At 55.5% G+C, this 24,709-nt stretch overlaps 1 protein-coding gene across 1 annotated transcript in view; it reads left to right on the top strand.

The window, feature by feature from the left end:
• Positions 1-24,709, top strand: part of Ano1 (anoctamin 1) — an 80,191-nt gene that overhangs the window by 5,357 nt on the left and 50,125 nt on the right. The window contains exons 3-9 of the mRNA XM_033756817.1: positions 8,183-8,281; positions 9,053-9,204; positions 10,307-10,361; positions 13,809-13,860; positions 16,215-16,280; positions 16,784-16,839; positions 20,022-20,063. Of these exons, the coding sequence (XP_033612708.1) occupies positions 8,183-8,281; positions 9,053-9,204; positions 10,307-10,361; positions 13,809-13,860; positions 16,215-16,280; positions 16,784-16,839; positions 20,022-20,063 (522 nt within the window). The remainder of the gene's footprint in view (positions 1-8,182; positions 8,282-9,052; positions 9,205-10,306; positions 10,362-13,808; positions 13,861-16,214; positions 16,281-16,783; positions 16,840-20,021; positions 20,064-24,709) is intronic.

Below are 24,709 nucleotides of genomic sequence, written 5' to 3'. Positions count from 1 at the left end.
CAAAAACAAAAAAAAAAAAAAAAAAAAGACTCTTTGGGCTATAAAGCCAATTTCTCAACCTCACCACTATTGACACTTTTTTTTTTTTGGTACCCGGGATCGAACTCAGGACCTTGAGCTTGTGAAGCAGGCAGCAGAGCCTCTGAGCTAAATCCCCGGCCCAGCACTATTGACTCTTGATATTAATGGCATCCCTGACGTCTGTGGGGCTCACTGCCATCCCCACATGGTAGACATGTCGCTACAGAGTCCACATCACACCCCACTGAGAAAGCCCTGCTTCAAGGGCTGGACAGGGAGGCAGAGGAAAAATAAAGATGTGGAGGAGAGCAGGATGACCCCCAGGTGGGACACCAGCCACCTCCGGAGCCGTCTGCCAGCCCCTCGGGACACTGGTGGTTGTATCATGCTGTGGGGCTTCCAGGGACATTGGCCTGGGGCTCACACCGGTGGGAGCCCTGTGCTTGCTTTCCTGCGGGGCAGGCGAGAGGCCTGTGTGGCATGTGACGTTGCATGTGCCGGGAGGTAGATCTGGCCGAGGGTGCGGTGGAGGTGGCTCGTAGGGACTCAGTACTGGCTGTGTTTGTCTCCTGCGATGCCGTAACAAATGCCTGGAGATCGGCAGCTAGAACAGCGCAAGCTTCTTCTCCGATAGTCCTGAGGGTCCATCATTCACAACCGCGGCCCCTCCAGGGGCTCCAGGAGAGCATTCTTTGGCTCTTGCAGCCTCTGGAGCCTCTGCGTCACTCCCACCTCTGTGGTCACGTCGCCCCTCCTCTGTTGTGCCTGTCCTCTCCCCTTCTGATAAAGACAGTCATTCTGCGGGGGGCCCGTGCTGAGCCTAGGACTATCTCAGCTTGATCACATCTGCAAAGAACCTGCTTTGAAATAACAGCGCATTCACAGATCCCAGGGGCGAGGGCTGGCACATCTGCCTTAGGGACGTTGTGTAACCTCTGGACCCCTCCTTGGGGGGCAGGGTTTGACATCATCCTGAGCCCCTCGGCTGGGAGATGATCCGTGGCCAGGACAGGCGGGGCACATGGGTTGCAGAGCCTGGCGAGCTTCCTAGCAGGCAGGATGTGTGCGGAAGCCCTGGGTCTCGCCCAGGTATCGGTTCTGGTTCTGCAGGTGTGGGGTCCCGGACTGACCCCTGAGGTATTAGGAGCACGGGTGAGGCCTGTCCCCAGCGCTCAGCAGAAGTGTCCGCAGAGGAGTCCCCCACCCAACATCCACAGAAGCTTCCCATCCACTGTTGACCCCAGAGGTAACCCAGACGGAGGTGCCAGTGCCAGCTCCAAGGGGCCAAGAGCCCAGAAATGGCCAAGTGACAAGTCCCGGAGAGAAGTCCCGGATGCCTTAGAGAGAGGCCCCAGCAGACAGGAAAGGGCTGCTTGCTCTGACCCACTGGTGACATTCAGTGGTGACTGTTCTGAGGGGTTAGGGCCTGGGGTAGCACCACGCCATGGAAATGGCAGGAAGGGAAGGTCTGCAGGAGGGGACCAGGCTGAAAAGTCTCAGCGTCACCTTCTCCTCCGCCTCTCTCTGTCCCTCCCTCCCTCTCTTCTCCCCTTCTCCTCCCTTCCTTTCTCTCTGGCTCTCTTCCTCCCCTCTCTGTTCTCCCCCGACTTCTCTATCTCTGGCATTTTCTCTGACTCTCCCTCCCCACTTTCTCTCCCTGTGGGGTCAGTCGGCATCTGGGGTCCCCGGGAGGGACAGGAGTAGTTTGTGGCCAACATGTTTTCTCACAATAAAAACCCATTAGTGTTTTTGAAGTCCAGCCTCAAAGCCTGCTGGGCGTTATTTATGTCTGTGGGGTCACTGCGGAGGACACCCGGCACTGAAATCCAGCTGGGTGGCCGGGCCCCACGCTGCCCTGACAGTGAACTTCACCCTGGCTTGGCGGAGGTTGCTAGGGCCGTGGACTCAGGACCTTGTCACAGGTGGCTCTGCCCTCGCGCTGTGGTCCGGGCTCTCTGGGGCCCGGCTGGCACTGGCCTCTCGAGCATCTTTGAGGATGCTGCACTTGAAAAGCAGGCAAGAAGCAGCGCTGCTGTCACCTAGCCCTCAGGGACGTGGGAGCAAGTGAGGAGGGCTCAGCCTCTGAGCTGTAGCACTGGGCAGACCCTCTAGGACAGAGTGCACGTGTAGACCCAACTCGGCCGTCTCCCAGAGCAAGTGGCATCGCCTCTCTGGGCCTCAGTTTACCCATTTGTAAATGGTGGTGATGGTTCAACCTTCCTCTGAGTGGGGACTGAGGGTTAAGATTAGTACTAGGGCCAACAGTGAGGTTAGCACCCCAAGAAGCCTCAGGGCAGGCCGCTCACATGGCTCCCAGTCCTGGGCCATAGGAAGGCAGAGCTGGAGCCGCACTCCACACGTGGGTCTCCCACTCCAGTTCTCCTCCTGCCCAGGGAGGTGACCGAGGAGGCCGATCAATGTCCCTTAGAGCTTGTCAAGGTCCCTTGCACCTGCTGCAGGTGCAGGTGTCAGGACAGGGCAGGGGACAGCATTCCTCACTACTCACCACTACTTGAGGCCCAAAGCTCAAAGGACTCTTATCCCTGCACGATAGATGCCCTTTAACCAGGCTTGGTTGCATAGAAACATGGTTCTGTTACAGTAAATTGTAGACTTTTTTTTTTAAAAGCTGTACCTTTGAAATCTTCCCCAAGACTATTGCACAGCTTGCTGGGGGTGGGGGTGGGGTCCTCTGGCAGTTTTGGGGTGAAATTTGTGCCATCTGGCTGTACTTCCAAGGCCCCCGGCTATGTCCACCCCCGAGAGGGCCAGAGTCAGCCCACAGATTGAGAATTCTGCAGGCCAGTTTTTAAGCCTTGGGGAGTTTGAACCACGCCACCATGACACAGGACAGATGTGACAGACCAACCTGGGGTCCTCACAGGCACCCCTTACTCCAGCTGTCCCTGGGAGAGCTGAGTATTTGCCACTATGGCTGTCGAAGTTTTAGTTCTTGTCATAATCTTTTTATTTCTGGAAGTTCTGCTTGGTTCTTTTCCAAGTCTCTCATCATTGTTTAATGGTTTCCTGTCCTCTGCCTTGGGGTTGGTTTCTTTACTCAGGTCAGCAGGGCTGCCGATGCCCCTTCAGTGCCCATGATCCCCAGCTGAGCACACTCACCTCTGCCTGGGCTTGCCCCCTCCCCACTGTCCCTCGTCAGGCGGGCCTGGCACTCTTGTCTGTGAGTCACTCGCCTCCCTGAGTGCCTCAAGGGTTCCCAAGTCCTGGAAGAAGGTTCCTGTGTCCACAAAGCCTGGCGCACGATGGATGGAGCCACCCTGGACCAGTCACGCTGAAGTGTCCGCCTTCACGGGGGTTATTCCTGCCATTCAGAACAAAGAGCAGCAATAATCACTCTCTTGGAAGGCGGGGATGGGAGGCTGGCTCCTAGGTTCTCCCATTCCCTGCCCTGTCTCAGGCTTGCAGAGGGCTAAGGCCAAGCCCACCAGCTCAGCCTCCTTGCAGCCTGGGGTTAGAGGACAGCTGTTCCTTGGTGGGTCACCTGGAAGTGTCCTCTCTGGGCCAAGCCCCATGTGGGAAAATGTCCTGTCCCCCACTGTGGATGGACCTGCACCGATGCCCTCCTCCTCAGGTCGCCACAGTCAGCCCAAGTGACCCGTGGAAGACAAAATCTCAGTTGCTCCTTTGGGTCAGGGTTTCCCCCACAGCAGGCCCTGGCAGCTCCCTGCTCCCTCCCAGGCTCTGCAGCACCCTGGCAGCCATTACTACGTTGTTGTTGTTGCCCGGTATCTTTTACCGTTTGCCATGGGAGTGTTGCCCTGGGTAACCTGCCTGCCTTCTCCAGAAGCAGGAGTGCAAAGGGACCTCTCTGGTGACTCCCATACAATGACTGCAACCACAGCCGTCTTCCAGCGGGCCTTAGGGCCACACCCAGGCCCTGGACTGGGGATGACATGTCCATAGCCTGTCCCCGCCACATGCTTAGCAAACAGCAACTGTCCCGGATCCCTTGGGTTCCCGAGCCCCTGAGACTCAAGTCTAGAGATAGAGTCAAGAGGACATGGAAGAGCCCTAACTCCCCACTTGACTTTGTCCCTGAGGCAGGCATCCTAATGCCCTGCATGGCTCTGCCTGTGCCTGCACAGTTTGGAACCAGTCCCCGATCCCCGCCCGTTGTAGACATGGCACACAGTAAGCAAGATATGGAAAGTGCTAGTCAGCATGTGATGCTTCCCCTGTCCTGGAGGCCCTAGCCACACCCTCTGGGAACTGCAGAGGTGATGGCAGGAGCAACAGGGGACAGTCGCAGGCCACACCCACTGCTGAAGCTCGTGGGCTGAGTGGCTCCAGGCCCTAGGCCATATCTTCTAAAGTGGACACCAGAGGGTCAGAGAAGGTCGGGTGAGAGTGTGAGTGCCAGGGCAGCCCCCAGCTGCGGCGCAGCAGGCCCTCAGTGAAGACGGCTGCTCCCTCTTCCTCTGTCACTTGCTCCTGCTCTGTGCCAGCTGCGGTCCTTTATGCTAGGGACACAACTCGAAGGAAAGACCTGTCCCAGCTCATGTCCACACTGAAGCCAGTACTAATGGGAAGGGGCAGGCAGAGCCAAGCTGTCAAGGGGACCGTGGCAATAGTCGCGGCCCCCACCGTGACGGACATGCGGGACCGCGGGCGATGGCGGTGTGCGGGAGCCCTCGTGACCCTGGCACTCTGAACCCTCCATGGGAACCTTCGTAGTTTTTATGATTTTCTTCTTTCTTCTGAGAGGATAGTGCCAGAAACAGTTCTAGTGAGGCCAGAGGTCTTTTAAATGAGGCTCTGAGTTGAGATTTAAACACACTTTGTTTGTTCGCTTGCTTGTTTGTTTTTAGGACCAGGGATCAAACTCAGGACTTCGTGCTTTCGAGGCAGACATTAGCACCACTGAGCTAAATCCCCATCCCCACTTTACATTTGGTGCTGAAGGGATGTCACTGGCCCTCCCATTTCCTCTTCCTCTGGCTTAGGGGACCTAACCCTCTCCCGTCGCAGAGCTGGTGGCCTAGCCAGTTTGTGCTCATCCCCAGGGCTGGGACACTCAGCCCCACTGGGTCTGTGGCTTCAAAATCCCCCTGGGGACTCTGGCCAGGGTCGAGGGGACTGGGCTGTCCCACAGGATCCTCCTGTGCTGTAAGCTGTGGTCCGGCTGGGGACCACGTTCTAAAACAGCCCACATGTGTTTCTGCACATCGGGTCCCATGACCTTTCCCAAATCCCACCAGCTGTTTCCCAGGAGAGACCGTGCTGCCCACGTAAACAGGGGTGCACGTTTCCCCGGGAAGCCAGCATCAGGCTCTGGCTCCTGACCACCAGAGACAGAAGTCTCTATGGACTTGGAAGAGTATATTTTGAGTCTTTGCATGTGGGTGAGCAGCTCCCAGAAATAAATCTGGGTTGGTAGCAGGAAAAGATGAGCTTACCACACGTGGGCTGGGGACGGTCATCTCTCCTGATTGAGGGGTGTTCCGTGATGATAGCCTGTGAGTCACCAGAGCTGGGGGACCCTCTTTGGTGAGCTGGATAATGCATGTCAGGTCCCAGCTGCCTTGAGGGCAGGGAAAGGCCGCTCTGAGCTCACCCCTCCTTGCCCCAACTTCTCCTGCTGGCCAGAGGACTGGATGGGGCTGCTGAGAGCTCCAGAGGCCCCTCTCTCTGCTTACACATGAGGAAATAGGGGCACAGCATGATAAAGTCACTAACTAGAGACCCTGTGACAAGGGCAGGCAGGATTCTGGTGCAGGCTGCCCGGAGCCCTCTCCACCTGCCCCTCTAGGGTCAGCAGGGATCTGGGCCTCTCTTACATGAGCTCCTGGTGGGGGCTGCCTCTTCCAGCTCCTGCCAAGATGTGTCAGTTCAGAGGGAGTCCATACCCGTGCTCTAGGTTCAAGGGTGCCTCGTGTTGCAGGCCTGTGAGCCTCATGCCTGGAGTGCCCTGGTCCTGCTGTCCTCTCCCCTCCAGGCAGCAGAGGCCCCATGCTTCTGCAAAGCTCCCCGTGTGCTCAGGAGTCCTCAAACCAAGTCTTGCAAGGCCCCATCCTGCAGCTTCCTGAGTGCAGTGTGCAAATGTGGCCTTATTTGGAAAGAGGGTCTCAGCAGGTGGATTAAGTTAAGCATTTTGTGGTGAAATCATCCTGGGTTAGCCGTAAATCCAGTGGGGGGGGCGGGGTCCCCCAGAGGGGAGGAGGCCAGGTAAGGACAAAGGTTGACATAGCCATGAGCCAAGCAACACCTGCAGATCCCCGGAGTTGGAGGAGTATAGGAGGGAATGTGCCCTGGCCACCCCTGCATTTCAGCCTTCTGGCCTCCGACTTAGAATACATCCCTATGGTTCAAAGCCCTCCTGCTATGGTCATTGGTAATAGCAGCCCCAAGACACTGATACAACAAGTAGCATAGTAGGCATCTCTGTGCCTCAGTTTCCCCAGCTGTAAGTGAGCCCAGGGATAGGACCTATCACACAGGCTTGTTGTAAGGATTAAACGAGGGGTACACATCACGGGCATAAAGCAGGGACTGGCAGATGAAACGTGCGCACGGGCATTGGCCTCCATCACTGTCGTCAGTGTTGTTACGATTGCCCTTCATTCATTCGTGTGTTCATTCATCCATTTGGCCACTTGTTCTCTGTGGCCTGTGGGCACCGGGGCAGCAGGAAGGAGGCCTGAGCAAAACAAGCCTGTTTTCAGGGGCCGGTCAGGTGTGTGGTGATGGGGCGAGGCCGGGGGCCTTGTGAGGGCCGCACAGGTGACCAGTGGCAGGTGTCATTGGAGGAGGAGCAAGAGAAGCAGGAAGTGGACCTGGGGCTTCAAGAAGGTGCTGCTCCTCAGGTGGGACTCAGAGTGGCCCCAAAGGCAGCCAGCTCAGCAGCCCCTCTCCCTGGCTGCCCTTGCTTGGGCCCCAAGGACATTGCTGTCATGGCTTCCGTGCTCCACGGGAGCCTTTTCACCCTCTTCACATTTGCTTTCATGAATGTCATCCCCAGTGCCTTTGGCTCTGTTGTCTTTGGCCAGCAGCCTACAGGCATCTATGCATTGTGCCACTCCTAGGCCTGTTGGCATGACCACAGTCAGCTCTGGATCCCAACTGATGGCTCTGTAGCCTGAGCAGGTGAGCCAGGTCCCTGCGTGAGGTCTTCTAGGTCTCTGAACTGGGAAGGAGTGAGTGGGGCTCAGTCTGGGGCCCAGCCTGCCTTCAAGCCTCAAGGGATCAAGGACCCACAGCCTACGGGCAGCTGGGACTCGGGGTCCCTTGTGCTCTTTGCTGCTGTGGTTGTGATTACAGCAGTGCTTTGTGGCAGCTGAGAGCCTCGGGTTCAGAGCGCCTGGCAGTGCTCACACGTGAGGGGCTGGTGTGCTGTGACTGCATGTATTCTGTGCCCTTGATAAAGGTCCTGTCTCTGACACCAGATCCATCAGGAGAAGAAAGCATTTCAGTCTCGGAGAGGGAGGCCCTAGAGATACTGCGGCCTGGGTGAAAACTGCATCCAACCTATAAGCAATGAGACACTGGTCTGGGGTGGCCTCCTCTCAGACCTCAGTGTTCCCATCTGTAAAGGGGCATGAGCAGCGCTGTCCTCGTCCAGCTTAGAATGAAGGCCACTGTAGCCAGTCCTCGTGAAGCCCTGTCCTCACCACCCAGGGCTCGGCGACAGTCCGCTGGTTTGTTACTGATGATGGAATGGAGAGCTGGCTTGTCTGAGCTCACAGCAGTGAGATGGGGAAGCCAAACTCGAATCTCCTGTGAGAGGAGCGTGCGGATGGAGGGAACTCAGGAGGAAGGGCAGAGCGGACTCGTCCTTGGCCATCACCTCCTTGTCCCTGCTTGGGGAACCAAGGCCAAGGAGCCCGTGCTGTGTTGTGAAAGGCTCCGTTTGGTGGCCTGGGGTGCTCTGGGGACTCTTGACCGACCCCCCTGAAAAGTTCCCAGAATCTCCGTAGTCTGTGCCCCCCATTACCTCTCTAGGCCTTAAATGTTCCCATGTGACTTGGGGGAGTCCCCGTTACCCCTGACATCTACAAGAAAGGACCCGGCGGTGCTCAGAGTATGGGTGAGGCAGGTGTAGCCATGCACAGAAGCCTCTCCGTAGACCGTACACACATCTTAAGAGGTAGAGATGGTTTTTGACACGTGTGGCCCACCCTGACTGCGGACTCTTCTCTTCTAGACTAAAATCCATGGGGTTGGGTTTGTCAAAATCCATGCCCCTTGGAACGTTCTCTGCAGAGAGGCTGAGTTTTTGAAACTGAAGATGCCGACAAAGAAGGTTAGTGATGCTGTTACTACTCCAGAATACATCACCAGATCTGAGTGTCACACAGACACCTGGCAGGGGAAGGTCACTGGCTCAGAGCTCTGACCTGTTCTGAAGAGCCCAGTGGGTTTTATCGCCACCCCGGGGAAGGCAGCATGGCTCAGATGCGATGAGGTTCCCCTGGTTCCTGTGTCCCCATCATGGAGATGATGGACCCAGTCCTCGGTGGCCTTTACAGCCCCCTAACCAAATCCTACCAGGAGAAGAGCCAAGCGCTGGGCCACTGGAATTTATGATAAATACAGATCCAGTTAAACTTTGAGCTCTGGTGCTTTTATGCTTGTGGGGTCTCAGCTCACTTATCAGATTCAATTTAATTACATTTCCTAGCTTGCTGGGATTTTTCCTTTTAATCTCTGAAAACTTTATGGCCCAGAAGAGTTTGACCATGGAACTAAGCTCAGCTTCCGCATTTACGTGTGTGTGTGTGTGGAGGGAGGGATGAAGCCAGGCTCCACAATGAATCAGTCCTGGGCTTCTCTTTTGAAGCAACAGTAAAATTGGGGGGACAGGATTCTGGAACATACTACAATTGAGCTCTTGGCTAGACTTTCCCAAAATGCTGAACTTTCAGGGTCAACCCAAAAAAGCAGGGAGGGGGCATCCTGGCCACCAGGAGCCCTGCTGGGAGGTGGGAGGGTAGTTCTCCGACCATCGAAGAATGGGCCCCAAGGTCAGGGCTCAGCGGATTGATTCAGACCCCAGCTCGGGTCTCGCCTGCAGATGTATCACATTAGTGAGACCCGTGGCCTCCTGAAAACCATCAACTCGGTGCTGCAGAAGATCACGGACCCCATCCAGCCCAAGGTGGCCGAGCACAGGCCCCAGACCATGAAGAGGCTCTACTACCCCTTCTCCCGGGAGAAGCAGCACCTGTAAGTGGGCCCCCCACTGCCTGCACACCTGGTAACACGTAACAAGAGCCACAGCAGAGATCTTGGCATCCCTCCTGCTCAGCTCTATCCCCTATGGGTCGGTTGACACCCACACCTTCTACAGCCCCGGCAGCTGCCAGCCAAGCAGCTTAGGGAGGTAGAATTAAAAAGTGTCCCCACAGGGAATCGTGAGCCCCAGGGACCCACAGCCAGCAGCGTTGCCTGGCAGTGCCAACCCTGTTCTAGAACCTATCATCCTTCCTTGCTCCCATGGGGCAGTGCTGCACAGCCACCTGAGTCAGCAGTGGCCGCATGCCGTCTATGGACCTCACTGAGTGGAGCTGGAGCATGGGCAGAGGAAACCTGGGGAGTCTGAAGGGTGATCTTGGGTGTGGAAGGGCCCCTGGATACCACCAGCCTTGTGGGTGGGAAAAGGGCCAGAAGCATGCACAGCTGCCTCGCTTTGCCGCTGAGGCATCTGCCCTATAGATGTGGTGGTTGCTGGGGGAGCTGCGTGGCCAGTCCTCGGGGCGGTGGATAAGTTGGGAAAGGGAAGGGACCCCCTGCCCAGTTCCTGCCATCAGCTCTGTGTAGAACAGAGGCCCACGGAGTACTTTTCCAGAGCCTTCATACCACCTCCCCTGGCTTGGCCAGGCCCTGTGCCACCCTCCAGCTCTTTCCTAAACCTAGGGAGTGAGTGGTTTTTCTGGAGATTTTCCTCTGCCCTCAAGAAGCCTCAGACAATCTGTACCGCCCTAGACATCAAGACCCAAACCACTGGCGAGTTCCAGGGAAATGGTTTCAGAATCAGAGCTGTCTTCTTGTGGTAGAATGACTCTGTCCTTGTCCCCTACTGCGCTGACTCAAAAAGCTTCCTGCTGAGGATGTTGTCAGGGAGGGCTGCCCTTGAACCCACCACCCTGGGTCTCTGCTCTGCTAGATGCAGGGACTAGTGAGACAGACTGTTCTACGTGCCTGGGGGTGGGCACGGTTCTGTCCACTGCACAAGTGACTGCCGATGGGGACAGGGTGACTTCCGGGGCTCGGAAACCCAGAGAACTGCTCCATTGAATGGCCTGTCTCCTCCCCCATGTCTCAACAGATTCGACCTGTCTGATAAGGATTCCTTTTTTGACAGCAAGACCCGGAGCACAATAGTAAGTATCACAGTCAGAATCACCTCCCCAGCAAGCAGGGTGGCCCTAGGGACACCAAGGATAATTTCATTTCGGGGAATCTCCTCCGGCGGAAGCCGGCTTTAATTGTCTTCGACAGAAATAATTAGAATAATGAAATGAGAGGGCAGCCAGCGGCCCAGGGGACAGCCGAGGCCCCAGCTGGCTCAGATGAGGAGCGTGAGAAAGAACAAAGCGAGGGAAAAGCCAGGAGGAGGGGAGGGCTTCAACCCCCCCCCCCCGTGACTGCAGCCGTGTGCCTTGCCCGTGAGGGTCCCGCACATCTCACACCGGCTCCCAGAGGAGGCTGCATGGGTGTCCCTGTCAGATCCCAGCCAGGCTTCTGAGCAAGCGAGTGCAGCATGAGGGCCGGGCAGTAGAGCTGGAGGTGCTGGGTGAGGGTCTGTTTCTAGGCCTTCACCAGATGAGCAAACCGAGATTTGAAATCTGACCAGGCCACCCTGCTCTATTCAAGGTACTGACTTAATGTTTATCCATCAGCTGCCAATTTGTCCATCAGCCAAGCCGGGCTGTGCATGGCACAGGACCCAATTTGGGATTCACCCCCCCCCCCCCGTGACTGCAGCCGTGTGCCTTGCCCGTGAGGGTCCCGCACATCTCACACCGGCTCCCAGAGGAGGCTGCATGGGTGTCCCTGTCAGATCCCAGCCAGGCTTCTGAGCAAGCGAGTGCAGCATGAGGGCCGGGCAGTAGAGCTGGAGGTGCTGGGTGAGGGTCTGTTTCTAGGCCTTCACCAGATGAGCAAACCGAGATTTGAAATCTGACCAGGCCACCCTGCTCTATTCAAGGTACTGACTTAATGTTTATCCATCAGCTGCCAATTTGTCCATCAGCCAAGCCGGGCTGTGCATGGCACAGGACCCAATTTCTATCTAAACAAGAAATTAGCCTGGCAGCCAAGCCATGCTGTCGCTCTCCACCTGCCCAGAACCCACCACCTGGCCGGGCAGCTATGCAGGGCTCAGGGGAGGTCAGCCCAGTGCACATAACGCCCTTCGCCACCTCCATCTTGACACTGGCAGGTGGCCAGCTGGAGGGTGATGGCACAGGGCGCCGTGGTGTCAGGGGCTCCAGTTACTGCCAGGACAGGAAGGTCTGAGCCCCACCCGCCCTTTGCCCCTTCCACCCTTGTGACCTCAGGGGCGTCCCGCCACCTGTATCGGGTCAAGGACAATTCTGGCCTGCCCCGCAGTGGGCATCTGTGCACCTTCATTGGGTTAGTCATGTGGGCTCGTGCCACGTACCAAGTCATTGTTGTGATTTTTTTATTACTAATGGTGTAACTAATTTTAGCAATTAGATCGCATGATAATAAGCAACAAGGAACACAGACACAACAGCTGAGCTTGGGGCTAACATGTCCATAAGAGGCCCTCCACCCACCCAGATGTTGGCCACTTGGGAGAACTGCAATAGTGTTGTTTTTTTGTTTTCTGATACCAGAGATGGAACTCAGGACTTTGCACTTGCCAGGCAGGTGCGGTGCCACTGAGCTCCATCCCTGGACCTGAAGAACTACAACAATGTTAACCTCCACTGTGTCACCTCTGTGTCACTGTGACATGGGGTAGCCAACTGTGTAAACCAAGTTGCTCACCCAAGTTTCAGTATATATGGTGCCTTGACTTTCTACATTCTCTGGGGCTGCTAGAGTGCACCAAAATTTATAAATTCCCTCCTGCTCCTGGGGGTGGCTGAGGTGTAGGGAAATGTAAGCAGATGGGAAGTTCTGATGCCGTCTTTTTGGGAATCTGCTCTGAAATCTAGTTGGTCTCCAGGTGATGGCCATTGTGACCACCAAGTCAGAGAAATGGATTCTGCCCAGACCTGTAGAAATCAACCAAAGGATCCGTGACTGCATTTACCCTGGGGGTGGAGAGGAGGGGCACTGTCATCCACTGTCCCTGGAGGCCAATTTGTAAATGACCATGTGCTCCAGAGGAACATTGGTGGTGGAAAGTTTTGCCCCTGGGTAGCCAGGCCTGATGGTGTTCGAAATTAGACGGCATCCAGAGTTGGGGTGAGGCCATTCTAGGACCAGGTGTGGGGTGGTCACGGGCCACTTACTCCTGGCATTGGGGCTGCCCAGTGTACAATGGGTAGGAGTCAGAGACGCATTGGCAAGGGCCCGATGTGCTGGTCTTAGGTTTTAAATGGTCGGCCCACAGACACTAGGGAGCCACGGAAGGCTTGGAGTGAGGTTTCGGCTGTGGTCAGGTCTGTTCTAGAACAATCACTTTGTGAGCGGGCGGTGGAAGAGCAGATGTGGGGCAGATGTGAAGTGACTGTGGTGGTCATGAGTGGGGGCTGTAACTGAGTGCAGAGGGGTGAAGTAGTAATTACGGGAAAAGCAGAGGGCCAGGAGCAGGCAAGCAGTTAGATGTGGAGGGTGACAGGGAAAAAGAGTCGAGAGTGACGGAGTGATTCGTTGCTTCACCAAAATGTATTTATTGAGCACTGACTGTGTGCGTGAGAGCAGTGAGCAGCGAGAGGGCAGGTGGTGACCGGGAGCGGGGTCAAAAGACAGCAGTGGACAGGTGCAGGGCAATTCCATGGCCTACTGGTTAAAGCAGCACAGAGCCATGGAGAGCTGGAGAAGAGCACTTCCGGCAGAAGGAACAGCCAGCGTGGAGACCCTGTGACTGCAGGAGAGGAATTGGAGAGAGGAGGCTGGGGCCCCTCACAGTGGGGTGGAGAGAGACAAGAAGACAGGACAGAGGCTGGCAGGGCCTGGTGGTCAAGGGTGGGACCCTGGCCTTGCCCAGGGAGTGGGAGCGGTAGAGGCCTCCAGGGAGAGCTACGTGCATCTGTAAGTCGGGCTGGTTAGTCGCGTCCCATTTTGCAGATGGTGAAACTAAGGCCGAGTTGGTGATGCAGTTTACCCAAGATCATGGCGATGGAGCCCACACTCAGAGCAAGCAGACTCTGCCACCAAGGCTCCTGACATAATGTTCCATTTTGGCGCCTGGGATGGGGCGAGATTCTCTTAGGAGGGCTCTGCGGGGCACTAACACAGTGTAGCACACGGAATCTCAGGCCTGCCCCGCCCTGTCCCACTGGCTTCTGGAACACGCTGGGCTGGGTCCAGGGGCTCCTGCTCCTCCTGCTCATCCCTCAGCAAAAAGGGATGCTGACCCTCTGCTCAGAGCACATGGACAGCTGTGGGGCTTAATGCCAGTGCTTAACGCTGGCCCCACTTTGTCCTGCTGTGGGAAAGAAGGGCTGGACTCTCTAAGGCCTTCCACCCCACTAGAATGCGAAGCTTAAAGCCCGCTCTCAAGAAGTGTCCTCCCTGGGACAGTGTGGGCAGCGTCATGGGTCACATCTGAACAGTCCCTTTTCGGCAAGATGCCTGCTGTGGGCCGGAGATACCACAAGTGACTGCTCACCCTCCTTGTCTCTCTGCAGGTCTATGAAATTTTGAAAAGAACGACGTGTACCAAAGCCAAGTACAGCATGGGTAAGGACATTTTTGGGGCTTGAGATCAGCGTCAGTTTCCGAATGGTAATCTTGCCTCCAAATCATCTCAGTGGGAGGTGGGCGGCCCATTTGGAGCTTTTAAAAGCGTTTTGATTTAAGTCTTTGTAACTGTTTCAGACAGGAGGGCTGGACGGCTGTAAGGAAAGCCATTCCAGGGCCAGGACAGATTTATGGCCTGGTACTGTTAAACACAGAGGTGCCCTTTGCCTTCGGGAGACGTCGTGAGCCGTGGACAGGGTCCCACCAAGGGGGCGTAACTCTGGGGTTCTGGACTCTCTTGACCCTCACACTGCAGCAGCGAAGAGCCAGGGGTCCTGCCAGGGGCCACAGCCCAAGCATCTCTTTGGGGCTTTGGAAAGCAGCAGCCCCCCCACCCCCAGCTGGGTGCAGCCAGCCAAGCCCACGCAGAGTGGAAGCCCCCCCAGGGCTTGTTCAAAGCAGCACCTCCCAGCCAGGTAACACCGTGTGCTGGTACCCTGATCCTGATCCATCCCCCCGAAAGTGGGTTCTTTGAGTCCTATAGAGAATCCCCCCGAAAACTCTGGATGGGACCCACCCTGGCTGTGTTCATGGCTGCAGGTAGGGGCATGGGCTGCTGACAGTAGGAGGTTCCAGAGCCCCAGCTGGCCCGGTCCTCACCTCCTCGCCTTTCCTCCTTCGTGGAGGGCTGAGGTACCTCTGCAGCAACCAGGCTGGGATCCTGCAATAGCAGCCCAGGAAGAGCTGGAGTCTACAGGCAGGAGGCCCATGTGCCACTGGAGGGGACGGGACAAAGCTACGCTAGAAAAGGAGGGTCTCTCAATGCAGGGACCCGTGGGGACTGGTCAGGGTGCAGGGAGAAGACGACTCTCCAGCGTTCATGCGGGATGCGTGTGCCCTGACCCTGTGGCTGAGGACCAGCAGCAGGGACATCCTTGCAGCTTGAAATCTCTAAACTCATGTCCTGTGTCAGTGAGGGTGCAGGCCAACCAGGGGTCAGAGGAAGCCAGGAAAATTGTCCTCCTCAGCCTGGCCTGCCTCTCACGGAGCCAGAGCCTCCAGAATGGGCAGGTCCTGCTCCAAAGAGCCGGGTGGAGAAGGAAGGCCACTCAGGCAGGAGCTGAGGTTTTGAAAGTGCTTCTTTAAGTCTTGCCTGCAGAGGTGTGGAAGACTTGTGGTTCCCAGGGCTGGGTCTCGGGCCTCAGTCTCCTCATCGGGTCCCTTCCGTGGAAGCCTGTATGATTGTTGTGAAGACCTGTAGGATCCAGGGTGGGGGCTGCATGGCGGGAGGGGAGTCAATACTGGTTCCCACCAGTTCCCTGGCAGGGCTGGTTTCCCCACAGCTAGTGACAGAGCAGTTGGATTGAGCCCCTTTGCCACAACCCTGCTCCGTGCTGGCAGCTCATCCAAGAGCTCTGCTGAGCTCTACATCCATTCATTCACCTTGCATCAAGGAGTGCCGGACTCGCCTTCCCAGCCTGGCTCTGTCCCAGGGGCTGGGGCTCTGTGTCCTCAGGGGATTTACATTCTAGGGGAAGGAAACAAATTCTAAATAGGTAATCAGAATACAGTTTTGCAGGATGAGGAGGGTCTGTGGGCCTCAGATAATTTTAGGAGACATAATCGGGTAAGGCCTTTCTGGAGAAGGGACATTTGGGAAGACTTAAAGAAAGTGAAGGGTGAGCCTGCTGGAAATAAGTCTGTGCAAAGGGCCTGAGGCAGCTCTACCCTAGGAACATTCTAGGAGTAGCAAGGAGGCCCACGGGCCTGGATTCCACCCCAGGTCCACTTTTCGTGCAGATGAATATTTCACTCATGTGGCTTCTGCCAAGTGCTCCCTCTCCTCTGATTTTGATTCCTGAGCATCCCTGGCCATTCTGGATCACTGACTGAGGAGATGGTCTGTTTTTAAGGGGTTCCTAGAAATCATTTTTCTGGCAGTGTCAAGGGTGCCCAGGCTGCTGTGAAAAATCTAATACACTTACCACCTAGAAAGCTGCCTCCACTGGGTAGAGGTTCAGAGAAGTTCCTGCACCGTGTTGGTCCTGGATGTGCTGGAGCAAGAGTGGGCTCCTAGGTGCCCTCTCCCATGCTGGCCTGGCGGCTCTCCTTCCCCTCTTCCAGAACCATCCTCCAGGGCTGGGCGGAACAGCCACACTATGGGCAGGTGTGGAAGTGATTATTTTTATAACGTGCCCAGCACAGGCCCTGGGCCAGAAAGCAGAGACCTGGCCCTCAACCCCTGCTCAGGAACCCTGGGCCGCCGGGAGCCCCTCACCTGCCTCCCCCTAATCCCCGTGCAGCTTTGATCCTTTGAGGCCCTTCCATGTAACTAATAGCCGATGTATAAACAGGGCAAGGAGAGGGAAGAAAGAAAGACTCTGCCCTTCTAAGTAAAAGGCGGAAATGTGGGAAATACGGTAAGTGTGGGGCTTCCTCTTCGGCTTTTCCAATCAACCTAAAATCTAATTCTAAATTGTATGCGTGTTTTCTGACACCATCAATTTTCCCATCCATACATCTTCTCATGATTCAGCTTTTCTAACCGCTTCAAATCCACCTTTCCGATCTGCAGACTTGCCCTCCGGCAGGTGGGGGTAGCTGGTGAATCGGAGGACTGGGGGCGACCCAGTTCAGCCGCAGGCTGCCTGCACCTCCTCCCTCCGAGATGGAATTTCCTCTTGGGGTTTCCTCTGTGTCTTCCTAGTCTTGCCAATCGAGCATGTTTTTATCATCTCCTAGTGGATAGATAAATCGCCCCCGCTGCGGCATCCCCGGGGAAGGACCCCAGGAAGGTGGCGGGCTCTGTGTAGCCAGGTGCGTGTCGCGTAGAGCAAACTCCTAGTGACTGGGACTGCCCTCCGGCAGATGTGGGATGGGAGACTTGGCCAGTGCTTAATCTCTCTCTGCCTCTGTTTTTAAGGCATCACAAGCCTGCTGGCCAATGGTGTGTACTCGGCCGCCTACCCGCTTCATGATGTGAGTAACCTTGACATACCCTTTATCCCTCTGTCACTTGACTCCCCAGATCCCCGTGGGCCACACTCCCTGGGAGCTGCAATTATCCTGCGGTCACGGCTTCCTGCTTGGCTGTCTCTGTAAATGTCAACAACACACAGGCCTCCCCTGTTCCCCCATGTGAGGCCGACAAGTTGCACACGGGCCCCTGTTTGCTGGCAGAACAGTCCCTCTGAGACGAAGCGTCCATGGCAGACACCATACTGGCTGTATGGGCACCTTGCAGCCAGCGGGGTCCATACAGTGTTTTCCCTGGCTCGGCCCCCCCCCCCGGCCCCGCCCCGCCCTGCCCCTTCCCGTCTGTCCTGCCCTGGGCTCTGGCAGTGACCAGGGCTCTGTATGTATATATTTCTGCAGAGCAAGTAGCCAGCTTCCTGAGCTGAGTCTCCAACTCCCACTGGTCTCCCCCTGACAAATATAGCCCAAGGCCATGGCTTGAGTGGAAAGAGATGATGATTCTGTCTTCTGTTGTTTCTATGGAAATGGGGGCTGGAGTTCAGCAGGGCACTGGGATTAGGGATCAGGCTGTGGGACCTGAGCTCTGTGGGAATCACAGACAAAGGCTTTCTGGAACTTTCCAAATGATGGCAAACACTAGGAACCCAGAGGCTGGCGGGAGAGAGAACGGGTCTGGGAGTCAGGAAGCCCAGAGTCCAGCCTGGCCACTCAGTCTGGATGGCCTTGAGCAGAGTTAGCCCCTTGATCTCCCTGACCCTCACTGTACCCGCCTATAGGTTGGGACATCTTGCCCCGGCTGATGACCAAGGCAGCAGTGGTGTCAGAGCAGAGAGGAAAGGACTGTGAGGAAGAGGCTGGATTGGGCCGATATAGGTGCCAGGTAGCACAGGGCTCTCCACCCAGATGGTCCAGGGAAAGATGCTCAGCCGACCTGCCAGTACCACCTATGGCCTCCCCCTTGGGGCCTTCTCTGCACTATACGGCTGGGCTTTGCGCCTGTGCACTTGCTGTGCCTCCCACCTGCGATGCTTTTCCCTGCCTCCCCCCAGCAAACAAAAGCATCCGTGCCAGGTCTCCCCTTTTCCGTTTTCCCCAGCTCAGTTGACGTCTTCCTCCTTCCACTGTGCTTCTGATGCCCCTGACCTGCAAAGATACCTTTGTAATCCCTGGCAAGAGGTTGGGATAGAGAAGCCATATGTTTCAGGGCCTCCTGCCTGCTTGGAGTCAGCCTTTTAAGTCTCAAAGAGGGAAGGGGAGAGATCAACATTTCCAGGATTCTGCTGTGTGTGTGTGTGAGTGTGTGTGGCACTGTGTGTAGTAAGAGCCATATTTTGTTAAATCTGGTGCAGACTCCGAAACTCAGAGAAATTTAGTAACTTGCCCAAGACAACACAGCCCCCAAGGGGGAGCTGGAGACAAAAGCAGTTCCTGGTTGTCACTGTACCATTCCATTTCCGGGAAGTGCCACGGCCTCTTCCTCCCCTGGAGGCCGAATGCACCATCATCTCGGCCCTCACTACTGCATTTGCGTGAGGAGGTCCATCCTGTCACCCACGACTGTCCGACACGGTCCCCCAGAGCAGCTCCAGCATCACATAGGGAAATGCCTCCCCGCCAGTCAGCATCGCACCTGGCCCCGCCACAGGGAAGCCTGCCCTGTGGGCGTCCCGCTTTAAAGATGGAGAAACGGGCTTGGGGTACTTGGGCAACTTGCTCGAGGATGCAGCCAGAGTCAAGCCCAGTAACTCTGGACTGTGGCTCCCTGCGTCTCTTGGGGATAAGGCATTTTCTGTCCTTGAAGGGTACTCACCCTGTTAAGGACCCAGGCTGATGTTTAAACATCTGAAGAAGCAGCTTCCTCCAAGCCCAGCCATGTGCATCCCACACCCTGAACAGACCAGGATACAGGGCTGCCCAGCACTCGCTCTGCATTCCCCCGTCCGGCTCCTCCTCTTGTCCTTCACCTGTGCTGCCTGCGTGGCATTTCCCAGCCCCTTGCCCACTGAGTTCATTCATTCATTCATTCAGCAAGAGCATCTCCCAGTCCAGGTGCCGGGAGCCAGCCAGAAGAGCAACTGCTGGGATGGTGTGCGGTGTGTGAACCCATGCTCTGTGCGAGGCCCTGAGCAGCTCTCATAATTAGCGTATCGGCTATAGCAAGGACTTTGACCTTTCTGGTGGCTGCTGGATGGCTTTCTGGCTTCCTTCCTGGTTGGCATATGCCCACCTCGAGGTCTCCAGCACACTGACCTCTGGTATGAGTCGCTGCTGGAGTGGTGAGGCTGTCTCATTCATGGAAAGAAGTGCTGGGTTGTACCCAAAGGAGCAGGGTGAGGACCTGGGAATAAAGGAGCCAGGGCCCTGAAGACTTAAGGACCAACAGGCCACCCTGTCTTGAGAGCGCTTGACTCAGAGACCCTGGCATTAGGTGTCTTGTTTGGATACATGGCCAAGTCTTCCCCTCATGGCAAGGGGTATTAGGACCGTGAAAGCTGCTAGTGAATGGAAAGTGACCCGGGCAGACTCCAAGAGGCCCAGAACTTTATGTACCAAGTGATTCCCAAGACCAGTGAGCTGGCTTGGCCATGTTCAAATTGCACAGAGCCTCTCTGTAGCTGCTTCTTAGTTATTTCAATCAAAGGTTGACATTTTGGCTCTTTCAACTTTTACGTTCTTCTTTTCCTTTGAACTTAGACCTGGATGTGAGTCAAACTTAGCTATGCGTCCTTAGGAAAGTCAGGTTTTTTTCAGAGCCTCGGTATTTCCATCTGTAAAATGGGCAAGTTGAGTGCACTGGTCTGTGTGACTTAGCACCCCTCTTGGGATATTTGAGGATAAAGTGGTGGGGTGGGGACTACCTGAGTGGGACTAGGAATAAGACTCACGGAGTAGAATCCAGGTTCACATGACTGGTGCAATTCTTCCTGTCCCCAGAATCCTCCTTTCTTCCCAAGGCTGTAGCTTCCCCTAGGGTCTTCTGGATAAGGGGTTCTTGATGCAAGCCAGGCAACCACAGTAGTTGGGTGGCACTTCTGATGAGAAGGACCCACGCCGAGTGAAATCTTATCCAGGGATTGTCTCAATCTGTCAGTGAGGGTGGCCAGAGGGTTTTTGAAATGCTACAGATGCGAGCCGTTCAGAAGCCATGTGGCGCAGTAAGATCTTTCCTTTCCTCTTGTTCACAGGGAGACTACGAGGGGGACAATGTTGAGTTCAATGACAGGAAGGTAAGCTACTGTGGAACAGGGAGAAGATGGCCCTGGGACCGTGGGCTGCAGTGGGCTGGCGTCTGGGCAGAGCAGGAACCTGACTTGTTTGCCTGCGTGGTCTGCCTTGGGCTTCTTGCTCTAAGTTTTGAGTGTGAGCATTTATAGGATCATTGCCTTCCCTCCCTCATTTTCAGGAGAAAAACCTTAACTCTGCTTGGCAGGAGATCATTAATGTGTGAGAGGAAAAGGGTCCTCAGAGCCTGCCCCTTCCATGGTCCTTTCTCCGCCCTACCGCCCTTTCTGCCTTCCTGGGGTGTGTGCACCATGCCTGTGACTTTAACAGTCTTTGAAGGCACCTGGCCTAATCCCACACTGCTCCAAGTGAACAAACTTGGGACCCACAGTGACCAGGCACACAGAGAGCTGCAGCCAGTGGCAGCACCCTGGGGCAACCTGCTTGTGGTGTTCAACCCTGTGTTTCTCAGACTTGCCTGGCCTGGAGGCTTTTTGAATAGAAAAGTCACTGAGCTGGTGTTCCAAGGAACTTTCTTTGGGGAACAATAAGTGACCCTGTTCTTCTTTGCTGGCTGTTGTCCTAATTTCCCCAGTGCCCTGGAGCCTCGGTTCCCACTCTCCAGCCCCTTGTTCTGGGCCAGGGGTTCCCTCTCCTACCCAGACTCCCTAGGAAACTGCCCTACATGGACCCCCACCCCCACCCCGGCCGTTTGCTCTTCCTGCCCCCAATATTTCGGAAGGTTCTTTCCTGCCCCCTGCACACCTGCCCACACTGGGCTCCAGCCTCTGCTCAGTGTCCACCACTGCCATTCCTGTTCCCCCAAAGAATCCTCCCTCGGGGCATAGCCCTCTAGGACCTGGCTGGCACTGCCTTGCAGATCCGTCTACCACCCGGTGGTAGGTGGAGAATCTTCCTGGAGAGCTTCACAGTGATGACCTTGTCCCAGCTCCCAGGACCCAGGAACCTCTATGGATGGAATGTCCTTCATGTTCAGCCTCTCTCCAGCCCCCATACGTGTTTTTAAGTCTTTGGTGCTTGATACAACTTGCCTGCCCTGGTAACCCAGCTAAAGATGCTATCTCGTTGAAGACAAAATTACATATTTGGTTATTTTCAGTGTAACATCTGGCATTTGAGACCCTGTGACTTGTAGAACTCCCCCATCCAATGCTGTTGGAGAAGCACAGTCCCCACCAGGACCTGCCCTGGCCAACTGTAACCTCAGAAGCCATCCCCCTCGGTTCCCTAGTGCCCCTGCCGCTTGGCTGATGCCCTTCCTCCACCTCACAGCGCTTCCTCTGTGAGCACCAGCCGCAGTCCTCAGCCCTTCTTCCCTAAGCTGGACTCCTCCAACTTCCAGCCACACTGGCTGCCTTTCTGATCTCAAGATGGCTTGGCTAATGGTCAGATTGGTGGGACTATCTCAGGCAGGTCCTTATTCAAGAAATATTTACTGTCTTCTTCTGTGGGCCAGGCCCACTATTATCCTCTACCTGGAGTGTGCTCACCCCAACTAAATTCATGTCCCAGCAAGGAGTATAAGGCCTAGTCCACGAGATAGTCCAAGATTAATGATGGATGGATGGACAGACAGAGAGATGAACAGATGAGTGGATGGATAATGATGGATAGATAATAGTGGATAGAAGGTAAGAAGGGAGGGCGGGAGAGGAGGGGGGCGTGGAGATAAGTGTTAGTTTCCTAACTCAGAGTCTGGCGAACATCTTATTTCCCCTTGAAGGCGGTACTTTAAGTGGCTTGGCTCTGAGGATGTTGCCATTCCCATGACAACATGAGACTGAAGCTTCTCCATTACTGCTTCTGTCAGAAGCAGGAGCCCTGGGTGCCTGATCCCAGGTTCCTAGCAAGGCTAAAGGAAAATGCAGGAAGCACATTCTCTGTGCTGAGCTGGGGGTCAGGTGGGGGTGATCTGTGACCCCTCCTCCAGGGCCTCAGACGAGTTAGACTTTGATGAACTAAGCCTGACTGAGCAGGGCCTCGCCAAGAGCTACATGTGCACATGCTGGAGCCAGCTGGGCAGCAGCAGCTTGTCCTGCCCAAGCTGCAGAAGACCAGGCCAGCCTGGGCCCCATAGAACAGGGACAGCCAAGACCCCAGAGAGAGGTTTGCTGGGTTATGGGGTGTTTTCTCCAGGTGTGGACTGAGGTCTGCTCCACTCCATGCCGGACTGGGAAGCTACAGGCTCCACCTGTCCTGTCTTCATTCAGTAGTTCCTTACTGAAAACCTGTGATCCACCCCAGGCCCTGAGCCAGGCACTGAGGACACTCAGGAGCAGATACACCTGGTCCTCTGTTGAGGGGCCAACATCGCATTCCCATGAAGGCCTGTGGCTGTGCACTGACCGGCCTGCCCCAGGGTGTGGATCTGGATAGTTGCGCTGAAACCCTGGGGTGCGAGGGCCCTACCCTCTGGTTCTCAGCCCACTCATCCCAATGCCTGGCTCCTCCCTGTGTGCACTGAGGCTCGCATGGATCCTTGCGTTTCTTCCAGAGTACCAGTGAGATCTGTTTGATTTCTGCACACTTAGAGTGCAGGCTGGTGGCTCTCCTCTTCTTGGCAGGAAGAACAGTCTGCTGTGTTCAGGGGTTATGTAGGAAGCCACTCAGGGACCCAGGGTTTTTACAGTGAGGCCCCCTAAAATGCATTTTGCTCCTTTAAGTCGTTTTCTTCCCTGTTTCTCAGAGGTATATGTGTTGGCTTTGTCCTTGGACAAAACACAGCACTCAAGTTCACTGGGCTGTTATTTCTGAGAGCCGTGGAAGGAACCCAAGGGAGTTGGAAAAGCTCTTCGCAGGGTAGATCCCTCCCGCCAGCCGCTTCCGTGTCCTCGAGTTTGTAAGACTCACTCGAAGGAACTTTTGCCTGTCAGCTCTTTCAAGTCAGTAGGGGAGAGTGTCTTAGTCACCTCGGGCTCCAGGAACCAAACACCACCAGAAGCTCAAGGTTAAGGTGCTGGCCCTCTTGGGTCCCAGTGAGGACTCTTCCTGGCTTGCAGACAACTGCCTTCTTGCCTGGTCCTCATATGATGGGAGAAAGATATCTTACGTCTCTTCCTCTAACGAGGGCACTAATCTAGGATCAGGACCCCTCATTCGAAGCTGACCATCTCCCAAAAGGACTCATCTCCAAACACAGTCACCCAGGGTTAGCGCTTTTGCATATGAATTTGGGGGCACACACATTCAGTCCATAGCAAAGAGTATTTGGGATGATGTTTTCATGTCTCCACGGTAGATGTGAGTCTAGGAGACTGTCCCCCTGCCAATTTTTACATTTCAGTGTTGTCGAGCACGCTGCCTCTGGGAGGCTGAGGCAGCGGGATTGCAACTTCAAACCCAGCACAGGCAATTTAGCAACATAGTGAGACCCTATTTCAACATTAAAAAAATGTATTTTCAGGCTGGGGATTTAGCTCAGTGGCACCATGCCTGCCTTGCAAGCACAAAGTCCCCATCCATTCCATCCTCAGGCACCTAATACTATTTTAAATATTTAAATATATTTAAAGAGAGTGGGGACCCTTGCGCCCCAGGGATCCAGCACAGCTATCCAGATAAGGAGAGAGGACACATGCAGTGTAAAGAGGCAGGAGCCCATGGTGAGTCCACAGGGAAGGGGTGATTGAGCAGGCTGGTGACCCTGCCCTGCTGCACCTGAATGGGAGGGAGGACAAGTCCCCTGCAAGGTGTATGGGCCTGGTGCACAGCCTGGATGCCTCTCACCGCAGATGGCAGAGAGGCCCTGAGCCTCTGCACCTGAATCCAGCTCCTCCGTATCCACAGTGGCTCCCCTGTTCATTTCTGGGGGATAATCCAGCCTTCACCACCCACCTCCCTGGCCCAGCCTGGCTCCCTGACCTCGGCCAAGGGTGAGGCTGCCGCTCCAAGTCCCTTGCAGTGGCGCATGGCCCACTGGTGGATTTCAGGACCTGCCCTTCATCTATGCGCATTCAGGAAGGGACAGGGATGTGCGCAGGGGACTTCTCCCTGTTTGTCACTCAGGGTGTACGATTTACCCAAACAAGTACTCAGATCTCCCAGGCTATGGAGACTGTCTCCCATCCTGTCCACCCTCCAGAGGCTGGTGAGGAAATCAGGAGGGGATTTCCTGCCAGGACCTTGGACTCTGAATTTGGGTGGTGGCTTGGCCCTGGGAACAGGATCAGAGCTGAGCAGAGGGGGAGGGGCCCTGGGACTGGCACAGCTGTGGCCCCTGAGGCTCCCTGCATCCTCATGGCCCTGCAGAGGAAGGCTGTAACACTCTGGACTCAGTAATTTGGTGGCTGCCCACACGCGGGTGAGGGGTTGTCATACCCAGCAGTCCTGGCCCTGCGTCATCCCCGGGATACCTCTACGTGTTCACACAAGGCTTCCAATCCTCCAAGCTCATTACCACCCCTCCTAGAGCCCAGAGCGGAGGCAGGCTGTGTGTCGCTTTCATTTATGCCACCAATGCTGTTAATCAGGCAGCTCCTCTCCAGAGATAAACCTGCAGCTACCTTTGTGTCCCGTGAGATTTTCTTCTTTTTCTTTTTTGCCATTGATATCTCTCTGCTCAGAACCATGGTGATTTTGCATCCTTTAAAGGAATGATTTCGTGTTTGACCAGAGTGACCAAAAAACCCAA

Source organism: Fukomys damarensis, unplaced genomic scaffold (assembly GCF_012274545.1).
Source record: "Fukomys damarensis isolate Sample0158 unplaced genomic scaffold, DMR_v1.0_HiC HiC_scaffold_27, whole genome shotgun sequence".
Lineage (NCBI taxonomy): Eukaryota > Metazoa > Chordata > Mammalia > Rodentia > Bathyergidae > Fukomys > Fukomys damarensis.
This window is presented reverse-complemented; position numbering and strand designations above follow the sequence as displayed.